Source organism: Lepidochelys olivacea (genome assembly GCF_965140295.1).
Source record: "Lepidochelys olivacea isolate rLepOli2 genome assembly, chromosome: 1".
NCBI lineage: Eukaryota > Metazoa > Chordata > Testudines > Cheloniidae > Lepidochelys > Lepidochelys olivacea.
Window position 1 is genome coordinate 38,406,484 of NC_140411.1, and position 17,581 is coordinate 38,424,064.

General features: G+C 44.9%; 1 protein-coding gene across 1 annotated transcript in view; it reads right to left on the bottom strand.

The window, feature by feature from the left end:
* Positions 1-17,581, bottom strand: part of SLC35F2 (solute carrier family 35 member F2) — a 34,016-nt gene that overhangs the window by 13,791 nt on the left and 2,644 nt on the right. Inside the window, exons 2-4 of the mRNA XM_084610366.1 lie at positions 8,159-8,334; positions 7,196-7,323; positions 1,033-1,192 (exon numbers count right to left, since the gene is read on the bottom strand). Of these exons, the coding sequence (XP_084466492.1) occupies positions 1,033-1,192; positions 7,196-7,323; positions 8,159-8,334 (464 nt within the window). The remainder of the gene's footprint in view (positions 1-1,032; positions 1,193-7,195; positions 7,324-8,158; positions 8,335-17,581) is intronic.

The window sequence follows — 17,581 nt, forward strand, 5'->3', positions numbered from 1 at the left end:
ACAGCAGGGTTGCCAACAGTCCCTTATTACAAGGGAGCTCCCTTATTTTTTCATCTCTGTACAACAAGATTGGGAGTTGCTGAGTGCTGCAAAAAGCTGCAAGAAATACCCCTGGCGAAGGTAGATAAGTACTGCTTATTATTAATAATGATCATTAATAATGATATCAGAAGGCGGGGTGGGGCAGGGGTACGAAGAAAATGGTCCCTTATTCTTGAAATACAATGTTGACAACCCTAGGTAATGGGCAAGCTGCAAAGGAGCTCTCTGTGGCTCCCTAATGCTGGAGCTGGCTTGAGATTGTTTTGGCCCCAGCATAGTTTAGAGCAGCCCTAATGCTGCTGTAACCGATGCCCAGTTGGCTGTTGGCCTCAAGGGGCCAGCCTTCCTGTCCACACATCCTCCATCCCCAGCATGCCCCTGACACCGGCTTCTATGCCACGCAGGGATTCCCTTATGCAAGCAGTATCTCCAGCTGCAGAGAGCTGCTAGCCTTCTGGCCCCTTCATGCCTTTGGAGTGGTAAGATAGGATAGGAGCAGGTCTTAGTGAACTTGGGTTTAGATCCTCAAAGGTATTTAGGTGCCTAACTCCCAATGAAATCAATGGGAGTTAGGCACCTAAATACCTTTGAGAATCTTGGCCTCATTCTTTGAGGCAGTAGCATTAACCCAGGTCTGCAGGCAAACGGATACCACCATCCCCATAAGTCTGAATACAAGCCCTCAAATACTGTCTTTGGGGACCGAGGAGCTACTACACTTCAATAAACGAACCAAAAGTGGGAGTGTTGTTCTCCAGGACAAGTAGAAGGGCATCCTGTAACATATGGCTCCACCTCCATGTCTGCAGTCTGAAAAGACAGAAGTCCTAGAGTTTGGAAGGGCATTAACCTGAAATAGAGGGTGTCACCCTGGAATAGAGCCAAACCCATTCACCATGAGTTTTCTCTTCTTTTGTCTCCCCTTTGAAAGTAAGAATGTCATGAAACCCATGTTTCCACACTCTGTCCAGATGATAACCAATTCCTTACCTTCACCGTTCTGCCTCCCAGCTAATATGTCTGCACCAACCATTGTTCCCACACCCAACAGGCAGACAGCAACAGCTATGAAATGGATGAGTCTGTATCTTGCGCGCAGAATGAACCATGAAAGAGCCATCAACACAGGGATCCCAAAGCAGTCCAGGAGCTACGTGTACATAGAAACAGTTTTTAATTAGAAACCTGCCAAAAAAAATCTTGACTTCACCATCCAGAGGGCAAACATGGACTTTATACTCCACCAGAGTACATGAAGAGTAAGCCTATGCCAGTCAATGAAGTTACACCAGTGTAAAGCCAGTTTAGGTCAGAAGGGAATCAGGCCCACAAATTTTGCCATCAAAGCCATTATGTGACTTAGGCAGGTGTGGATGCTACTGAGTTGAAAGTCTCTCGTATCTGTAAACTAAGTGTACTATATTCATGATGGGTCTGCTCACCTCCGCTATCATTAGGAGTGAGAGCGTTGAAAGTGTTGCTGCTAAACTCAAGTTCCTCCAGGGGCCACTGAACTACTAGAAAGAGGATTTTTGTTTGGATTTCATTTTTTCCTCTTTTTATGTGGTTTTATTTTGCCACGCTAAAGTGGCTAAATCTGGTCATGCTCATCTGAGTTTTTTTCTTTTTCCCCTTTTCTACTTTGGAATCAGAACTACGGGCTAGATTCTGATCCCAGTTACACCAGTGAAAATCTGAAGTAAATGCAGTAAAAAGAATGGAGTTATTGCAGCTTTGTCCCATTCTGACTGAGACCAAAATCTGGCCCTGCATTTTTAAAACGGGTTCTGCTGAAAAAGCTATATTTTGTTTAATTTAGTGCTACTGAAAGGAAAGATGTAAAGAATTTTTGAGGGGAACAGTTATCCCATAGCCAGTTTCCAAAGCCTCCTGTTTCTTCCAGAAAACATCTACAATACAGCAATGCATTATCAGTCCAAAACGCTGTAGTATACTCAAAACTGAAAATTGGGTTGCAGCATAAAACAGATTGAATGTAACAGAAAATTAAATAACACAAGGAACATTGTCCCAATTGTATTAGTCATTTTTTATATTTAATTCAGTAAAAAAAAAACCACCTTTCCTGTTGGAATTTGCCAGAAACTGATGTGGACTTTCTAGTCTGCCTTAATGGATGCCATAGAAAGTGAGGGTCACGGGACTATAGCCGAATTCAGGTCCAACTTCCCACAGAGCCCTGTACATTGTGCTTCAAATCACTGAAACTTATCAGAACTAAAACATAGGTATTAAAAACTGATCTCCTGGAGTCACATCCAAACATAAGTGCTAAATCAATGGGAAGTCTCACATAAGTACCATGATCAAGATTTAGCCCTCCGTACTTAATGTTCACTGTTACTTTTTACCTTTCTAAATACACCATTTCAGTGTTTTATTCTGCACTCCTGTTACTGAAGTGTGATTACCACTTAGAAAAGCAAGGCTGCAAAATGACTTTTGTTTATAACCCCATGTTTTCACTTGCTCATAACTATACAGAGTATTTCAACTAAAATCAAGACAGCAGAAAGAGGAATTGTCACAGGTTAAATTTTAATTGGGCTTCATAAATCACATGCTCCATCTAATCCTGCTATCAGTTTTTTCTCTGTTCCCTGGATTCTCTCCAGTTTGCCCTATTTGAGAAGCAAAAGCAAAGCTGTCTAGAAATGTCCCTTTCACTGTTAATAGACAAACGCGGTCACCATTTCACTAGTTTTCTAATCATTATACAGTCCTCCAGCCAAGACAGAAAAAAATCATTTTTAAAATAAAAAATGTAATAGATTTCTAAGCCCAGAAGGGACCATGGGATGATCTATTCTGACCTCCATAGAATTTTAGCCAGTGTTTCCAACATCTAGCCCAATAACTCCAATAACTTGTAGTTGAGCTAGAACACATCTTTTAGAAAGAGTTCCAATCTTGATTTAAACATCCAAAGGATGGGTAATTTTTCTTGGTAATGTTTCAGTGGTTAATCACCCTCAGTTAAAAAAAAAATCTTATTTCCAGTTTGAATTTTTCCAACTTCAACTGGATCTTATTATGTCTTTTTCTACTAGATTATAGAGCCCTCTAGTATAAGATATCATCTTCTAGCACCATAATCGGAGAAGGGCAAAGCAGCTGAAGTATAGCAGTGAATCTGGCCAACTGATGTCACTGGGATTACTTATAAGAATAAGGGTTCATACTATAGCACTCTAAGACACCTGTGGGGAAGTAGGCAATTGACGTTTGGAGTTATTGCTACTAGCACCTCAGCAAACTCTCTGTTGCTGTTCAATTCTGCCCTCCTTTTTTATCGGGAGGACAAAAATGACCCTCCAATTTGATTTACCAGATGTTCTGTCTCAGCTCAGTTTTGGCCACACTTTATACTGAGGTTTCATTTATAAACAGCTAATAGATGTTTTAATAAATGGTTAGTCAATTATTACAGATTCAGAGATCCCAACAGGTCAATAGGTTGCTTATAACCATTATAACACCTTCAACTAATGTGCTTATAAATATCTATAATAGATAATACTCTTGTCTATAACATGTTGATAACATCTATAATTATTCAGAAACCATTTATAAATGGGCCCTTAATATAAAGCGATCTTTCTTTCAATATTGCATATTTTGTGCTGTGAAGTATATGGTCAAACAACTTGTTTCCGTTATCAGCTCAGCTAGACGATGGCATGAAATTAAAACATGTCCTTGTTACAATTCTAATTTCCACTGGCATTGTCTGAACTGTGGCAGGATAAACCATTGCACATGTGCACCAAAATCCTTTTTTCTTTATCTACCAGGAAATAGCAGTTGCCATCTCAATGTTATCGCTGTAAAAATCTACAAGATCCTTCCTTGGCAGTACAAACATCTGCTAAACTAAAGAAAATAGTTTTGCTTTTCCATTGTTGAAAGCATGTGGAAGTTTCCCACTGAGTGGAAGTTTCCCACTGAGAAGAATCATGAGGCTGATCTCAAGCTCCATCGATTCACTGATGCACAGAGGATCCTGAACTTGCTTTAAGGGGGCAGCCCACTGGGCCATTTTGTCAAGTAGCCTGTCTCCAGCAGTGACCAGGGCCTTGGGGAAATTCAGCACCAGAAATAGGGCTAAACGTTATGGCTCGGGCCTCTCTCTGTATTTTAAACACCTCTTTCTCCCCGCCTGGCTCATTCACGGTCATATTCCCAGATGCAGGCCACACCAGTGAGGGGCTGTGTCACCACGGCCCCTGCAACCTTGGATGCCTCAAAGTGCTTTGCTGTTGTAGCTCCCAACCTGGGCTGCACACAAACAGCCAAACAGTATGCACGTCTCACCCCGAGTATCTGTGTATAGCTACACCCCTGGTCCAGCAACTCTGACCCCAGCAGCCTGTCAGCAACACACCAGTCACACTTTGGCTTCCCTCACCCTTGGTTACTACTTGCAGGGTGGATCCCAACACAGTCCCAGTCCCAAAATTTCCCAGAAATGTCTGTTCTGCACTGCCTCTTTACTCCTGAGGAAATTCTGCACCAAAAAAATTAATATTCTGTGACAAAAAATTAAATATTCTATGCATAATATTTTAAAATTCTGCAAAATTCTGCACATTGTATGTGTCAAAATAACACAATATAATCACACCATTTTCAACTATTTGCTGACAAGTATTTTGAAATAAGTTACCAAAATAATTGAAAATGGTGTGATTATATTGTTATTGTGTTTGTGTGTTATTTTGACAATTAAAATATGCAGAACTTTGCAGAATTTTAATTTTTTAAATTTTTTGGTGCAGAATTACCTCAAGAGTTCCAGGGTTCTGTGTGGCGCAATCTGGGTGTGGGCAGCTTGGTAGGGGTTCTGGGTGCAGGAGGAATGGGACTCTGTAGGGGACTCCAGGTGAAGGTGGTTAGGGTTTGGGTGGGGGACTGGGGGAGTGGGTCTTGGTGGGGGGGTCTGGGGAGCTCCTGATGCAGAGGGTGAAGCTCGGCAGGGTGGGAGCTTGGACAAATCAATGGGGGGGTTCTGGGTGCGAGGGGCTCCTGATGCAGAGGAGGCTCAGGGAGAGGGGGGTTCTGGGTGCATGGGTGGGGGGAAGGGTCACTGTACAGGGAGCTGCTTCCCCTGTCCACCTAAACCCAGTGCATTTCCCCCACACACACACCCAGCCCCCGCCACTGAGCCTCACCCCGCCACACACCTGGAACACACCCCTCCCCGCCCCCGAGCCAGATCCCCACCACAGTGCAGGGCTTCCTGCAGCCAGGGTAAATTTCTGGGGCTTGATCTGACCCAGCCCCTGCTGCTTCGTGCAGGGAAGGGAGAAAGGGAAGGGGAACTCTCTCTCCATCCTCTTCCCGCGCTCTCTCCCCCAGCTGGAATTAACAGTCTCTAGTTTGCTGGGGCATGCCCAGCGCAAACAGAGCATCTGAGCTGCCTGGAAGGGGTGAGTGAGTACTGGTGCAGCTTCTCTTTGCTTCCCCGCAGAAACCATTTTCTGCAAGGAAGCAAAGGGAATTCAGGGGGCATTTTTCTGCTGCACTGCAGTTGCACAGCATTTCCCCAGGAGTATCTCCTGGACAGTTCCAATATTAAAGGTTTATTGTCCCTGTAAAGGGTCAATAATCAACAGTTTGCTACTTTAACTGGAGTTACCAAACAGTTCAATTTATACACGGCACTGGATTGGCTTATTTTAAAAAATAAAACAAGTTTATTACAAAAGAAGATAGGATTTTTAAGTGAATTCAAGTACAGGAGATGAAAGTGAAAACATAAATCTAAAAATCTAAAACCTAATCTAGCAAATTTTGGGTCCAGGCTTTGTTTAAGATGGCCTTTCTCACCCACAGTCTTCCAGAAAGATGATGACTGACCCTTTCCTTGGTCAGGATCTCTCCCAGAGGCTCAAAGGCCTTGGACACTTTGTCTCCTTAGGTGAAGGAGAGAGATATAACGTGGGGTTCTCGGCCCCTCTTTTGTATAGTCCAGTGAACTTCTGAAGGTTATCCCAAAGCAAAGTTTAATCAAACTGTAAAGAAGGTGACAGGGAATGTGGTGGTGAAGAAGGCGCCATTATCTTCCTTCTCACCTGTGTTTGCTGAAATGCAAATTTTGCTTTGTCTCCTGTCATTTCCTCCCCCTGCTGTCCCGAGGACCCTGTTTACTACTCATGTCACACATTCCTTTGTTTAGGGTAGGCCTGTTTAACAACTTCTGCCTGGGCAGGGCTATGTGGGTTGGAAAGTATGCTAATAATATCATACAGGGGGATTTCATAATATTACATATAATATTGCTCCTTACATTTCACCACCATGATATTATTGACAAGCCTCGTGATACCTCACAGGCCTATTTAGTACTAAGATTATTACAGTGGTGCATAAAGTGTGAATACAGGGTTGCTTTCAGTCACACTCACAAATCTCTGTCTCTGCTGAAGCTCCTTAGGGTGTGGCTGACTCCCGTGCAGCTGCTCGAGCAGAAGGGTGTGAAAGGAACCTTCCCATTCTCCTCACATTAAGGGGCAGCCACAGCTGCAGTCCTTGCTCTCCCCTGTGTCCTGGGACTGCTCCCTGCAGTGCTCCTTTGATGCAGGTACAAGCCGCATCAAAACAGGGTGAAGAAGAACAGGAGGCAGGTGGGATGATGGCCCTGCTCCCACTCCACACTGGTCAGAAATACTGGTTGACCGAGGATGAGAATGCACCCACCTAAGTGTCGTGCAACAGGTGTGCCCCACTGTGTTACAATGCTTCCCAGAGCTCCTTGGGGCAGGGACAGCACCACCCTGCCCCCAACAAAGGCCTTTGCCAGAGAGACACAATCTGGCCCAAATCCTTGTTTTGCACCACCCAGGAAATGGAGCTGTTGTCAGCAAACTCTTAAAAACGCGTTCTATCAAACGAATAAGAGCTGTACTCAAGAGACTTGGCACTGGATACCACAAGCAAATGTTCACTGCTTCCCAGAAGTATTACTCATGGCACAGCATGCTCCACTCCCCAGAGTGCAGAGAGGACTCCATATATTAACAATCTTTTCCATTTTAAAACAGTTCCATATTTGTTCTATAAAAATCTCATGATAATAACAGATTCAAACGGATTTAAAAGCAGCAAATCAGAAAGGGAAAAGGACCCATACCTGAACGCTCGTTAGGGTTGTATACTGGTAAGCCTTTACAATTGTGTAATTAGCTTCGACATCCACTAGCGCCAACAGAATATACTTCCACCATTTCTTTTTCAGAATTTGCAAAAGGTTGTCACTGCCTGGTTAGAGAAAACTTCAGTCAATATACGTTTGTTTCAAAAGGAATGCTGAATGTTTTTTAAGGTATATCTGATATTACTGTGTTTGGTTCTAGTTGGCCCATCTGAATTAAGATAAAGTAGAAACAGACCGCAGCCCACAGACAGGCAATAGAAATGATTAAAGGCATAGAAAGATTGCCATTTGAAAAGAAACTGACAAGACTAGGGCTGTTTTAAAGAGAAGATGAATAAGAAAAGCAGCAGCCTCAGGACTGCTCTAATTTATTCAAAAGGCTGAGCATAGCCCTATATAGCCCCGAATACAGGAAGTGCAAAGGTATCTTAAAGCTGCCTTTGCCATCACATCCTCCCTCTTCATTCCTGCCAGAAGTATAGGAATTCAGTAACTGAGAATTAGGTCCACAGACTTCAGTGGGGTTCTGTACAAGTAAAGGGGTCCACTCGTGCTTATCTGAAGGCAGGGTCAGAGCCATAAAATTGCCAGCTTCTCACTATGCTATCACTGATACTTTAAAATATATACAAAATGGGTTTTTTTAACTAATTATGAAACAAATAAAACCTCCTTTGCTCTCCCCACAATATTCAGGTGAATTCACACTTCTACAGCACAATCCTGCTTCTACTGGAGTCATTGGGCATTTTACCATTGATGTCAGTGGGTGCAGGAGTGGACCCCTACTTTTATGATATCTCTCATATCTCTCATGGTGTTCAGTTGGCCCATACTTCACAGAGTGCATGTCTCACTGTTTTAGTGCATTAATCTGAAAAGTATGCAAGGAAAACAGAGTTTTATGAACCAAAATCCCTCCCACAGTATTTCACATACCTCTCCTAAATGCCAACATAGTCGTATAAACTAGAAGAAGCAAACAATAGTTGATAAAACTTTGTAGCATTGGAGTGTTCACTTTGTAGTGTTCTGCTAAATACTGGCTTGCAACAGCAGTCCCACAGATAAACAAGGAAAGCATCTGACCCAGCGCAAGTGTTTTCAAAATATGACTGTAAATGTAAAAGAAAAATGTAATTAATTTAGAATTAAAAAAATATTAATTATCTTAATATTTACAGAAAAAAATCAGAAGCCGTTTCTTCCAAGCTAGTTCTTTCTTCCACTCCCTTTCATTAGCTCCTCAGCTCATACATGTTGTTGAAACCATTTTTTAGCGCACCTCCTACTTACACATGCACATGGGGCCCTGTCTACACGGGAAGCATTTTCTAACCTCATACAGTCTTGGAACCCGTTCAGTAAAAATAGATCAAGCCAACTTAAATCACCTAAAACTGAGTCCATACTATCTCTTTAAATAATTTTAAATTCAGTTTAGCTGAAGTGGTTTTAAAACCAAGCAGAGAATATCTCCAGTGTAGCTAGGTATTCTGATACCAAGGGCCTATGGTCTATTCCTTGCTCTGCACAGACTTCCTGTGCCACCTAAACTCTCTGTGCCTCAGTTACCCAAACCATAAAAGAGGGATAATACTTATCTAACTCAAGCCTCCTGTGAGGCTCAATTCCTGAGTGACTTGAAGTCAGCTGAGACATTTGGAGGGAAGGTGCTACAGAAATGCAAAGTGTTATTATTAGGTGTGGATATGTTTGCTATTTTCCATCACATTCCACTGCAGTTCTTGATGGTGATTAGAATGAACACTTCCTGCGCAAGCATTGCTTTAACTCACATGCCTCTTCCTATGCCCAGCTAAAACTAGGGAAAGGGTTCTAGCCCACTTTGGTTTTCAAGCACGTTATCTATTTAATTCAAAGTAGTTTTGAGCTTTGTTGTATTTCTAGACATTCAAAGTTAATATATCAAATTATATTCCTAGCCTAGTTCACAGGCTGGTTATGTTGGTGACATTCTGTCTATTCTATTCAGTGTAGGATATTAAATCTCACTCATCACTGCAGTATCTGAGCTCCTTCCAGTTGTGCATTAAGCAACACAACTACACATCTGTCATGTGTGGTTTATTCTCTCTTCCTCTCCCCAGACACAGAAATATGTGCAGTGGCATGCCTTGTTGTGATAAGGGTTTTGTTGTTGTTTTGGTTTTGGGGAGAGTGGTGGGGAGCTAATAAATATACCTGTTGCTATCTATGTTTGAAAAGGCAAGCTCAAAGAAAAGTGCCTTGCACTTGGGAGTGAAAGATAGTGAGGTTTGTGATGCTTCTTAGTTTCTGGGGGTATTCATTCCACAATCTCAGATCATGCGGTCTCCTGCACAGATGAGTTTTAGTGCTAAGAACTCCCATGTACCAGAGGAGTGGTGTTGTCAGCCACCATCTTTGTCCTGGAGCTTTAGTCGATCTTTTAGATATACTGGCCATGGAGTGCTCTGAGCACAAGGACGAAGACCATGAACTTGATTTGAAATTCTATGATCGTTGAATGCTTGAAGTTGGCAATATTGCAAAGATACAGCCAGGTTTTCATGTACATCACAAAACAATGTGGTTGTTGAAAACTGTCTGACTATGGGCTTGTATTCACGGCTGAGCTAACTCGAGTGTTGCCCCAGTAAGGGTTTTTCTACAATCAGAGGAGTGACTGCAGCATGGGTAGACATAGCTAAGCTGGCTTTGATCTAGCTAGTTTGAATCACAAATAACAGTGAAGCCAAAGCAGCTTGGCTGGCAGCACATGTGGTAGAAGCCTACCCAGGACCCTGGGACGTAATCATGCGGCTAGCCTATGCTGCCACAGTTTTTGTAGCATGAGAAGACCTATGCCAAAGCCCTGGGCACCATGTCTACACTACTACTGGTAGCTGTGCTAGCTATATTAAAGCTTGCACGGGTATGCTTACCTGTGCTACAATCACATCTTCGTTTGCTGTGTAGGCACACGGGTACCTCTGAGCTGCAGCTGCAGGACATGCAGATGTCCCGGCATTAAGCTAGCTAGCTCACTAAAAACAGCAGTGAGAGCGTGGGCTTCAGCTTGGGCTAGCAATGCAAGTACATGCTTAGAATCATAGAATCATAGAATATCAGGGTTGGAAGGGACCTCTGGAGGTCATCTAGTCCAACCCCCTGCCCAGAGCAGGACCAATCCCCAACTAAATCATCCCAGCCAGGGCTTTGTCAAGCCTGACCTTAAAAACTTCAAAGGAAGGGGATTCCACCACCTCCCTAGGTAACACATTTCAGTGTTTCACCACCCTCCTAATGAAAAAGTTTTTCCTAATATCCAACCTAAATCTCCGCCACTGCAACTTGAGACCATTACTACTTGTCCTGTCATCTGCTATCACTGAGAATAGTCTAGATCCATCCTCTTTGGATCCACCTTTCAGGTAGTTAAAAGCAGCTATCAAATCCCCCCTCATTCTTCTCTTCCGTAGACTAAACAATCCCAGTTCCCTCAGCCTCTCCTCATAAGTCATGTGTTCCAGACCCCTAATCATTTTTGTTGCCCTTCACTGGACTCTCTCCAATTTTTCCACATCCTTCTTGTAGTGTGGGGCCCAAAACTGGACACAGTACTCCAGATGAGGCCTCACCAATGTCGAAAGGAGGGGAACGATCACGTCCCTCGATCTGCTGTCAATGCCCCTACCTATACAATCCAAAATGCCATTGGCCTTCTTGGCAACAAGGGCACACTGTTGACTCATATCCAGCTTTTCGTCCACTGTCACCCCTAGGTCCTTCTCTGCAGAACTGCTGCCTAGCCATTCGGTCCCTAGTCTGTAGCTGTGCATTGGATTCTTCCGTCCTAAGTGCAGGACTCTGCACTTCTCCTTGTTGAACCTCATCAGATTTCTTTTGGCCCAATCCTCCAATTTGTCTAGGTCCCTCTGTATCCTATCCCTACCCTCCAGCGTATCTACCACTCCTCCCAGTTTAGTGTCATCCGCAAACTTGCTGAGGGTGCAATCCACACCATCCTCCAGATCATTAATGAAGATATTGAACTTGGGGGGTCAGGCAGGCTTGTGCAGCCCACGCTGCCATATCCTCACTGCTATTTTTAGCGAATTAGCTAGATTAAAGCTACCAGATAACTCACACTCCTGGCTGCACTGTACACTAACCCCAAGGGTATTTCTTCTACACTGCAGTCAGCACATGTAGACGTACCCCAGATAGCTTTGAGCTAGCTGGCTCAAATCACAGTAGCAATGAATCCGCAGCAGCATAGGCTAGCCACTTGAATACATACATACCCAGGGTCCTGGATGGGGTTGTGCAGCCCTTGCGGCCACTCAACCTGCTGTGGCTTCACTGCTATTCTTATTCGAGCTTGCTGGATCAAAACCATCTTGGGTATGTCTACTCTATACACTGTCGTGCGGACATACTCAAGAACCCCAAAACTGACTGCATGCTTTTAACTCAAGTTGGCTGGCCCATGATGGGGTACAGGCGACAGCTCAAGTTACCAAAACTCATCAGCTGCTAATGCAATCACTAATACAATTATTTTGTGCTGTTCTAGTGTCATTTTGCAATTATTTTGCACTCAAGCTAAGCTAATTCAAGAGGAGTTAACTTGAGTTAACTGCAGTGAAAACACAGTTTTAGGAAAAAGAAAAGGAGGACTTGTGGCACCTTAGAGACTAACCAATTTATTTGAGCATAAGCTTTTGTGAGCTACAGCTCACTTCATCGGATGCATTCATAGTTTTAGGGTATGTCTAAACTGCAGTTGGGAGGTGTAATTCCGGTCTGGGTAGACATACATGTTCTAGCTCTGAACACCTTAGTACAGCAAAAATATAAGGGCCTGTCTACATTTGAAATGCTGCAGTGGCACGATGCCTGGTGGCAATGAAAGTTGCGATCTTGTACACTCACAACCCATAGGGCCAGTGCCACACAGAGTAGTCACCATAAATGTACAGCAAGCATGCCAACATTATTAGCTGCAATGTTGGTGACATATGCACAGATGTGCAGCAAGCATCACACGGTTCCTAACAGGCCCCCAAACTGCAGCGCCAGGTTGAGTGCAGTACACCAGAGCACATTACTTTGGCTTGCTGTTACAGTGCTCTTTCAAAGCCTCCCTACACCGTATAGCTCCTCGTTGAGTTTGTCCAATAGCCCTTGTCTTTGTGCAGTGTTGTTGTAGCCGTGATGGTCCCAGGATATTAGAGTTTGAACAGCCAGAGACACAAGGGCTTTAGAGAGACAGGGTGGGTGAGGTAATATCTTTCATTGGACCAACTTCTGTTGGTGAGAGAGACAAGCTTTCGAGTTTACATAATCTCTTCTTCACGGCTGGGAAACTTGAGTGTCACACCTAAATTCAAGGTTCAACAGATTGTTTAGTATAAGTAGTTAACACATATTTCAAGGAACCACTCAAGGTGAAATGGCCCGTTAAGACCACTCCAGTCACAGGAAGGAAAGGAAGCCAGGAGGCAGGGGGTCCCGCCCTCTGACGTAAGGGAGAAGGAAGAGAAGAAGCAGGAAAGAAGTAATCCAGAAGTGACATCAGTAAGGTCAGGGAAGCTGCAGACCTTGACTGATTGGTAAAGTGCCCTTGGCAGGTTCCTCTACAAACCACTGCAGAGTGGTACTGTTTGGGGCGATGAATTAGAAGACTGCCTGGATCACTGCAGGAGTGACAGGGTCAGGGCAGTGGATGTGAGGAATGCCTGATGCCACTTGAACAGAAGAGACTTTGAAGGACTTTACCCTGGAAGGGGAAACCGCTGAGTGACCTGGCTGGAGGACAGAGTCACAAAGAGGCAGCAGCAGCTCCTATAGCGAGAGAGGGGCTGCAGACTGGGAGAAAGAGACAGTGGACAATGGAAGGAAGGGGCATTGGCCTGGCAGAGCTAATCACCAGAACCACCAGGAGGGGACACCGTTCCATGGTGAATAGAGCCCACATCACAGGTCCTCGTCAAGTATGGGTTGTAGCTGTGGGATGGTAGGTGACAACAAGGTGACAATAAATCCCCTCCGACTACACACCCCTAGTTGTCACCTCCCACCATGACTGTCATTCTGCACCTGCTGAGTTGGTAGTTAAATCTTTCCATGGTGCTGTCAAGATGGCTGGTACACGGCTTCATGAGCCCAGGGCGTAAGGAGTAGGTTGTGTCCCCCAAAGATCACTACTGGCATTTCAACATTGCCAGTTAGCAAAGAAGGTCCCTGCTTGTAGCTGTCTGAACAAGAGAAGCATCATGCAGCTTCCCTGACCAGCCAGCATTGGTGGCAATGAAGTAAATCCCCAGTGATCCAACAGCACTTGCATAAGCATAGAAAATTAACCCTTTCTGTCGATGTACCCTGTGGCAAGGTGCTCTGGGTCCAAACTAGGGATATGTGTACTGTCTATTGCTCCATCCATGATGTCCTGCACATTGCTGAAAGTCACAGTCCTGCGTTGCAGGAGACTATTAATGGTCCAGCACACCTGCATCACAACGGCCCTAACTGTGGATTTTCTCACTCCAAAATGACTCCCACGGACAGGTAGCAATCCGCCATTGCAAGTGTCCACAGTGTGATTGCCACTTGCTTCTGCACTATCAGAGTCTGTGCTGGGGCCGAGCCCCATCCCTTGAGAAATAGGCTGAACCAGGCCAGAGAGGCTGTGCGAACCAGCATCCAATCAGTGAAGGCCTGGGGAGAGCCAATCAGGGTGGGGGGAGGGGCAGCCAATCAGGACCGGGCAAGGTCCTATATCAAGGCTGCCCAGCTAGGAAGCAGTGTAGTCTCTCCCTGACTGGGAAGGGAGGAGGACTGGCTTCTAAGCAGAAAGGTAGCACTGTGGACAGAGCAGTGCTGGGGAAGGGCAGAAGGCGCTGGGGAGCTCCGGCCAAGGAAAACCCCAGGCTGCAGGCCTTGCTGCAGAGGGCTGACCAGGTGTGCAGGGCCGAAGGGGAAGCAGCCCAGGGACAATAGTTTGACAAGGGGAGAGAAGGAGGGCAGAGAGGCTGCTGCTAGAGGGTCCCTGGGTTGGGACCCAGAGTAGTGGGTGGGCCTGGGTCCCCCCTCCTTTCCCCCTTGTACTACACCTGGCTGAGGAGGAGCGTGGCCTGATACAGGCTGTGGCTGGCCCCTGTGACAAAGGGGCTAGACTCAGAGGCTGCAGCCGGCCACTACAGCACGTGCAGATTGTGGACTACTGATAACACCAAATGCCTGGAAGGGGGTGAGGCTGGAGCAGTGGGCACTGCCAGAGGGCAGTGTCCTGAAGAGGACACCGCCAAGCGAGGAGCAACGTGGGCCCAAATGCCAGCAGGGTGAGAGATGGATTGGACACCACTAGCAGAGGGCACTCTGCACTAGACAGAGCTAATTCCCTGAGCTCTGCGGTGGTGAGTCTCAGACCCTGTCACAGAGTCACTCCCAGTTTAGGTGTCCCTGAGTTGGATCGTTGGGGTGAGTTCAGTGCACAGATCCAGGAGTATGGCGCTGCACAGCCAAAGGTTCTGCAGCCACTGCCTGTCATCCCAAATCCGCATCACGATGCGATCCCACCAGTCGGTGCTCATTTCTTGATCGTAGAAGCGGCACTCCACCATCTGCAGATACTCTGTGAATGCCAACAACCACCTTGAATTGGTTCTCATGTCCCATGGCAGTCTGTCTTCCAAGAAATTGCCATCTTCCCTGCAGTTTTTGCGGCTCTGCAAATACCAGAGGACTGGGCCTCCTGTGCTTGCAACGCTCACAACAATAGTGCAGAGCTGTGCAGGCTCCATGCTTCTGTCAGAGATGGCAGACAGCAACAAGTTCCACATGGGTTTGTGGGAAATTGATAACAGGTGTGAAAATTATGGGATGGAGAACATTGCTTTATGGGAAGTTGAACCCTTGCTCCCAGTCACCCTGCCCACCTCACTTATGCCCAAGACAGAGTGCTGAACAGTGATGGGTTGCTCACTGAATACCCACAATGCAGCACCGCACTGTACATCGACACAAACTCTCCTGATGGGTACACACAGTGCCAGTGCAAGGAGCCAAGTCTGCATGCACACAAGCAATATGCTAACTGCAGCGGCTGTATGCTAACGTAACTTGCATCAGCAAAACACTGTAGTGTAGACAGAGCCCTCAGTGTAGAGACACACACACAACTAGGTTGATGCAAGGCATACATCGACCTAACTTGGTAATGCAGACCAGGCCTAAGTGTGGCCGCTGTGGCTCACGTGGTGGCTCAGTTTAGCTGCCTGAAGTACATACCTAGGATCCCGTACAGGACTGTACTCTGGAAGCTAGCCCAAGCCACTGCTTATGCTGCCATGTCAACACTGCTGTTTTTAGCACACTCGTTCAATCAGAGCTAGGACATGCACATCTACCCAACGTGGGAATTATACCTGCTAGCTGCTGTGTAGATGTACCCACAGACTAGCAACTAAGCTTGTGTGAACCCTTGTAACAGCCAGGCAGCTGTAACTCAAAGCAGTTTTTAGTTGTGTTGTGAGGCTAAATTAATTAAAAAGGTTTGCACTGAAGATAGATTATATAAAAATTACATTTTTCTTATTCAAGAGCTCTGCCCGTGTGTATATTTCAGTCAGATCTGCTGGCGGGAGTGCTAATAACAAAACTTACTACTTTTTATTTTTGTTAGCCCTGCACAGCTAGCGTGAGCTGGGTTCTACTCCTTTCAGTGACTCTTCAAAAGAGTTGTTTGGTGTCACCTATGCAAACCTACTGAAAGTTAATGGCATTGCAGAGGTGTCACTGCAGGTCTTTGTTACTGTTGATGATGTATGAAAAAGAAACAGATTGCAGGCTGCGAGTGCAGAGCTGGCAGATAAAAAAAAAAAAAGTAAGCTGAGCATATTTAACACAGAAGTTATTAGACACTAGTAAATATGGAGCCCAACAATGCCTTTTTACAGAGATACTTTTCAGAATAGAAGTGCATTTAATGTTTGTAAAATGTATTAAGAGCCTTGAGATAAAAGTCCAAAATAGTATATGAATTATTATTACAGTTCCTAAAATGGTTCTCTGAGAGTAGATGGCTCTGCATGCATACACTTCAGGGTATATATACTGCCTTTCACAACTTTGCCAAAATTCATCCATAGGAACAAAGAAAACTTTTTTCTTTCCCTTTTTGAGATCCCCATACTTAGCTAGCTTTCAGAAAACAATCCTGCGTTGGCAGTGAGATAGTTTGTGCACCACTGATCTAGGCTATGAGGTGTGCCTCTCTGGGCATGGAGGAATGTTTGGGGGGGGGGAGGCGAACAGCGATGCCAGATGGCTCATGCCAGCTCCCACAGGGGGCTGGGGATGGAGCACCACCTACTCCCCAGACTCACCTCAACAGGCTACCCAGTCTGTGGGTCAGTGTCCACGCTGATTTCTGCTTCCACCAGCCTCCACGCCCAGCATTGGCTCTGCCCCCAGAGACTATCATACTTGCCCTCCCCACCCTGAAAACCCTAGAGGGGAGAGACAGAGGGGCAGGTATTGGCCCTGCCCTCGCGATGCAGCCTGGCAACAATATAGAAGCAACATGCTGCTGAGGAAGCCTTGACTGTGCAGTAATGGGGGGTCACGGACAGATTCTGTTAATGGTAAGGGGGAGCGCAACTGGAAAAGTTTGTGCACCATTGGCCTAGATGACCTAACAGACCTTGTCCACCTCTAACTAAACTACGGCTGGTTAATTGTTTTTTCCATATGAAGGCTTTTTTTGTTATTGTTGAAAATGAGTTCTTTTCTATATCAGAAATCTTTAGAAAAAACAAAATTTTCACAAACTTTCTGGGGGCTTTTTCATTTTCACAAGATTAGAAAATGAAAAATGTAGTCTCAGTAATGTTGTTTATGATTTATTTATTTCCCACTTCCTTTTCATTCCTCTTTTGTCTTTCCCCCTTTTTCTGTGGCAAATGGAAAAAGGGGTGAAGATTTGGGAAAATTAAAATGTGGGAAAAATGGGAAGGGTGAAGGAAAAAAAGAGCCCCAAAACATTCAAAAACCTGTAAACCAAAAATTTCTTTTAAAAATTTGAATGAAAAATTCTGAAGTAATTTTCAGTCTATAGGTTTTAAAAAGGAACTTTTGTTATTCAACATGTTTGTGAATATTTTGAAAGAATGAGTTCCTTTTCTTAACCCGTGGAAAGAAAATGACTTCTAAAATTTTAGTGAAGATTTTTCCCATTTGTGTTTTCACCAGATACTAATACTCTCCAATACGAAGCTTGTCTCAGCTGAAGTCACTCGTCAGACACTGAGATGCAAAAGAGATTGTAGTCTTGAGTGTTGTCCTGTGTTAGACACAAAAAGGATCCTCCTTGAG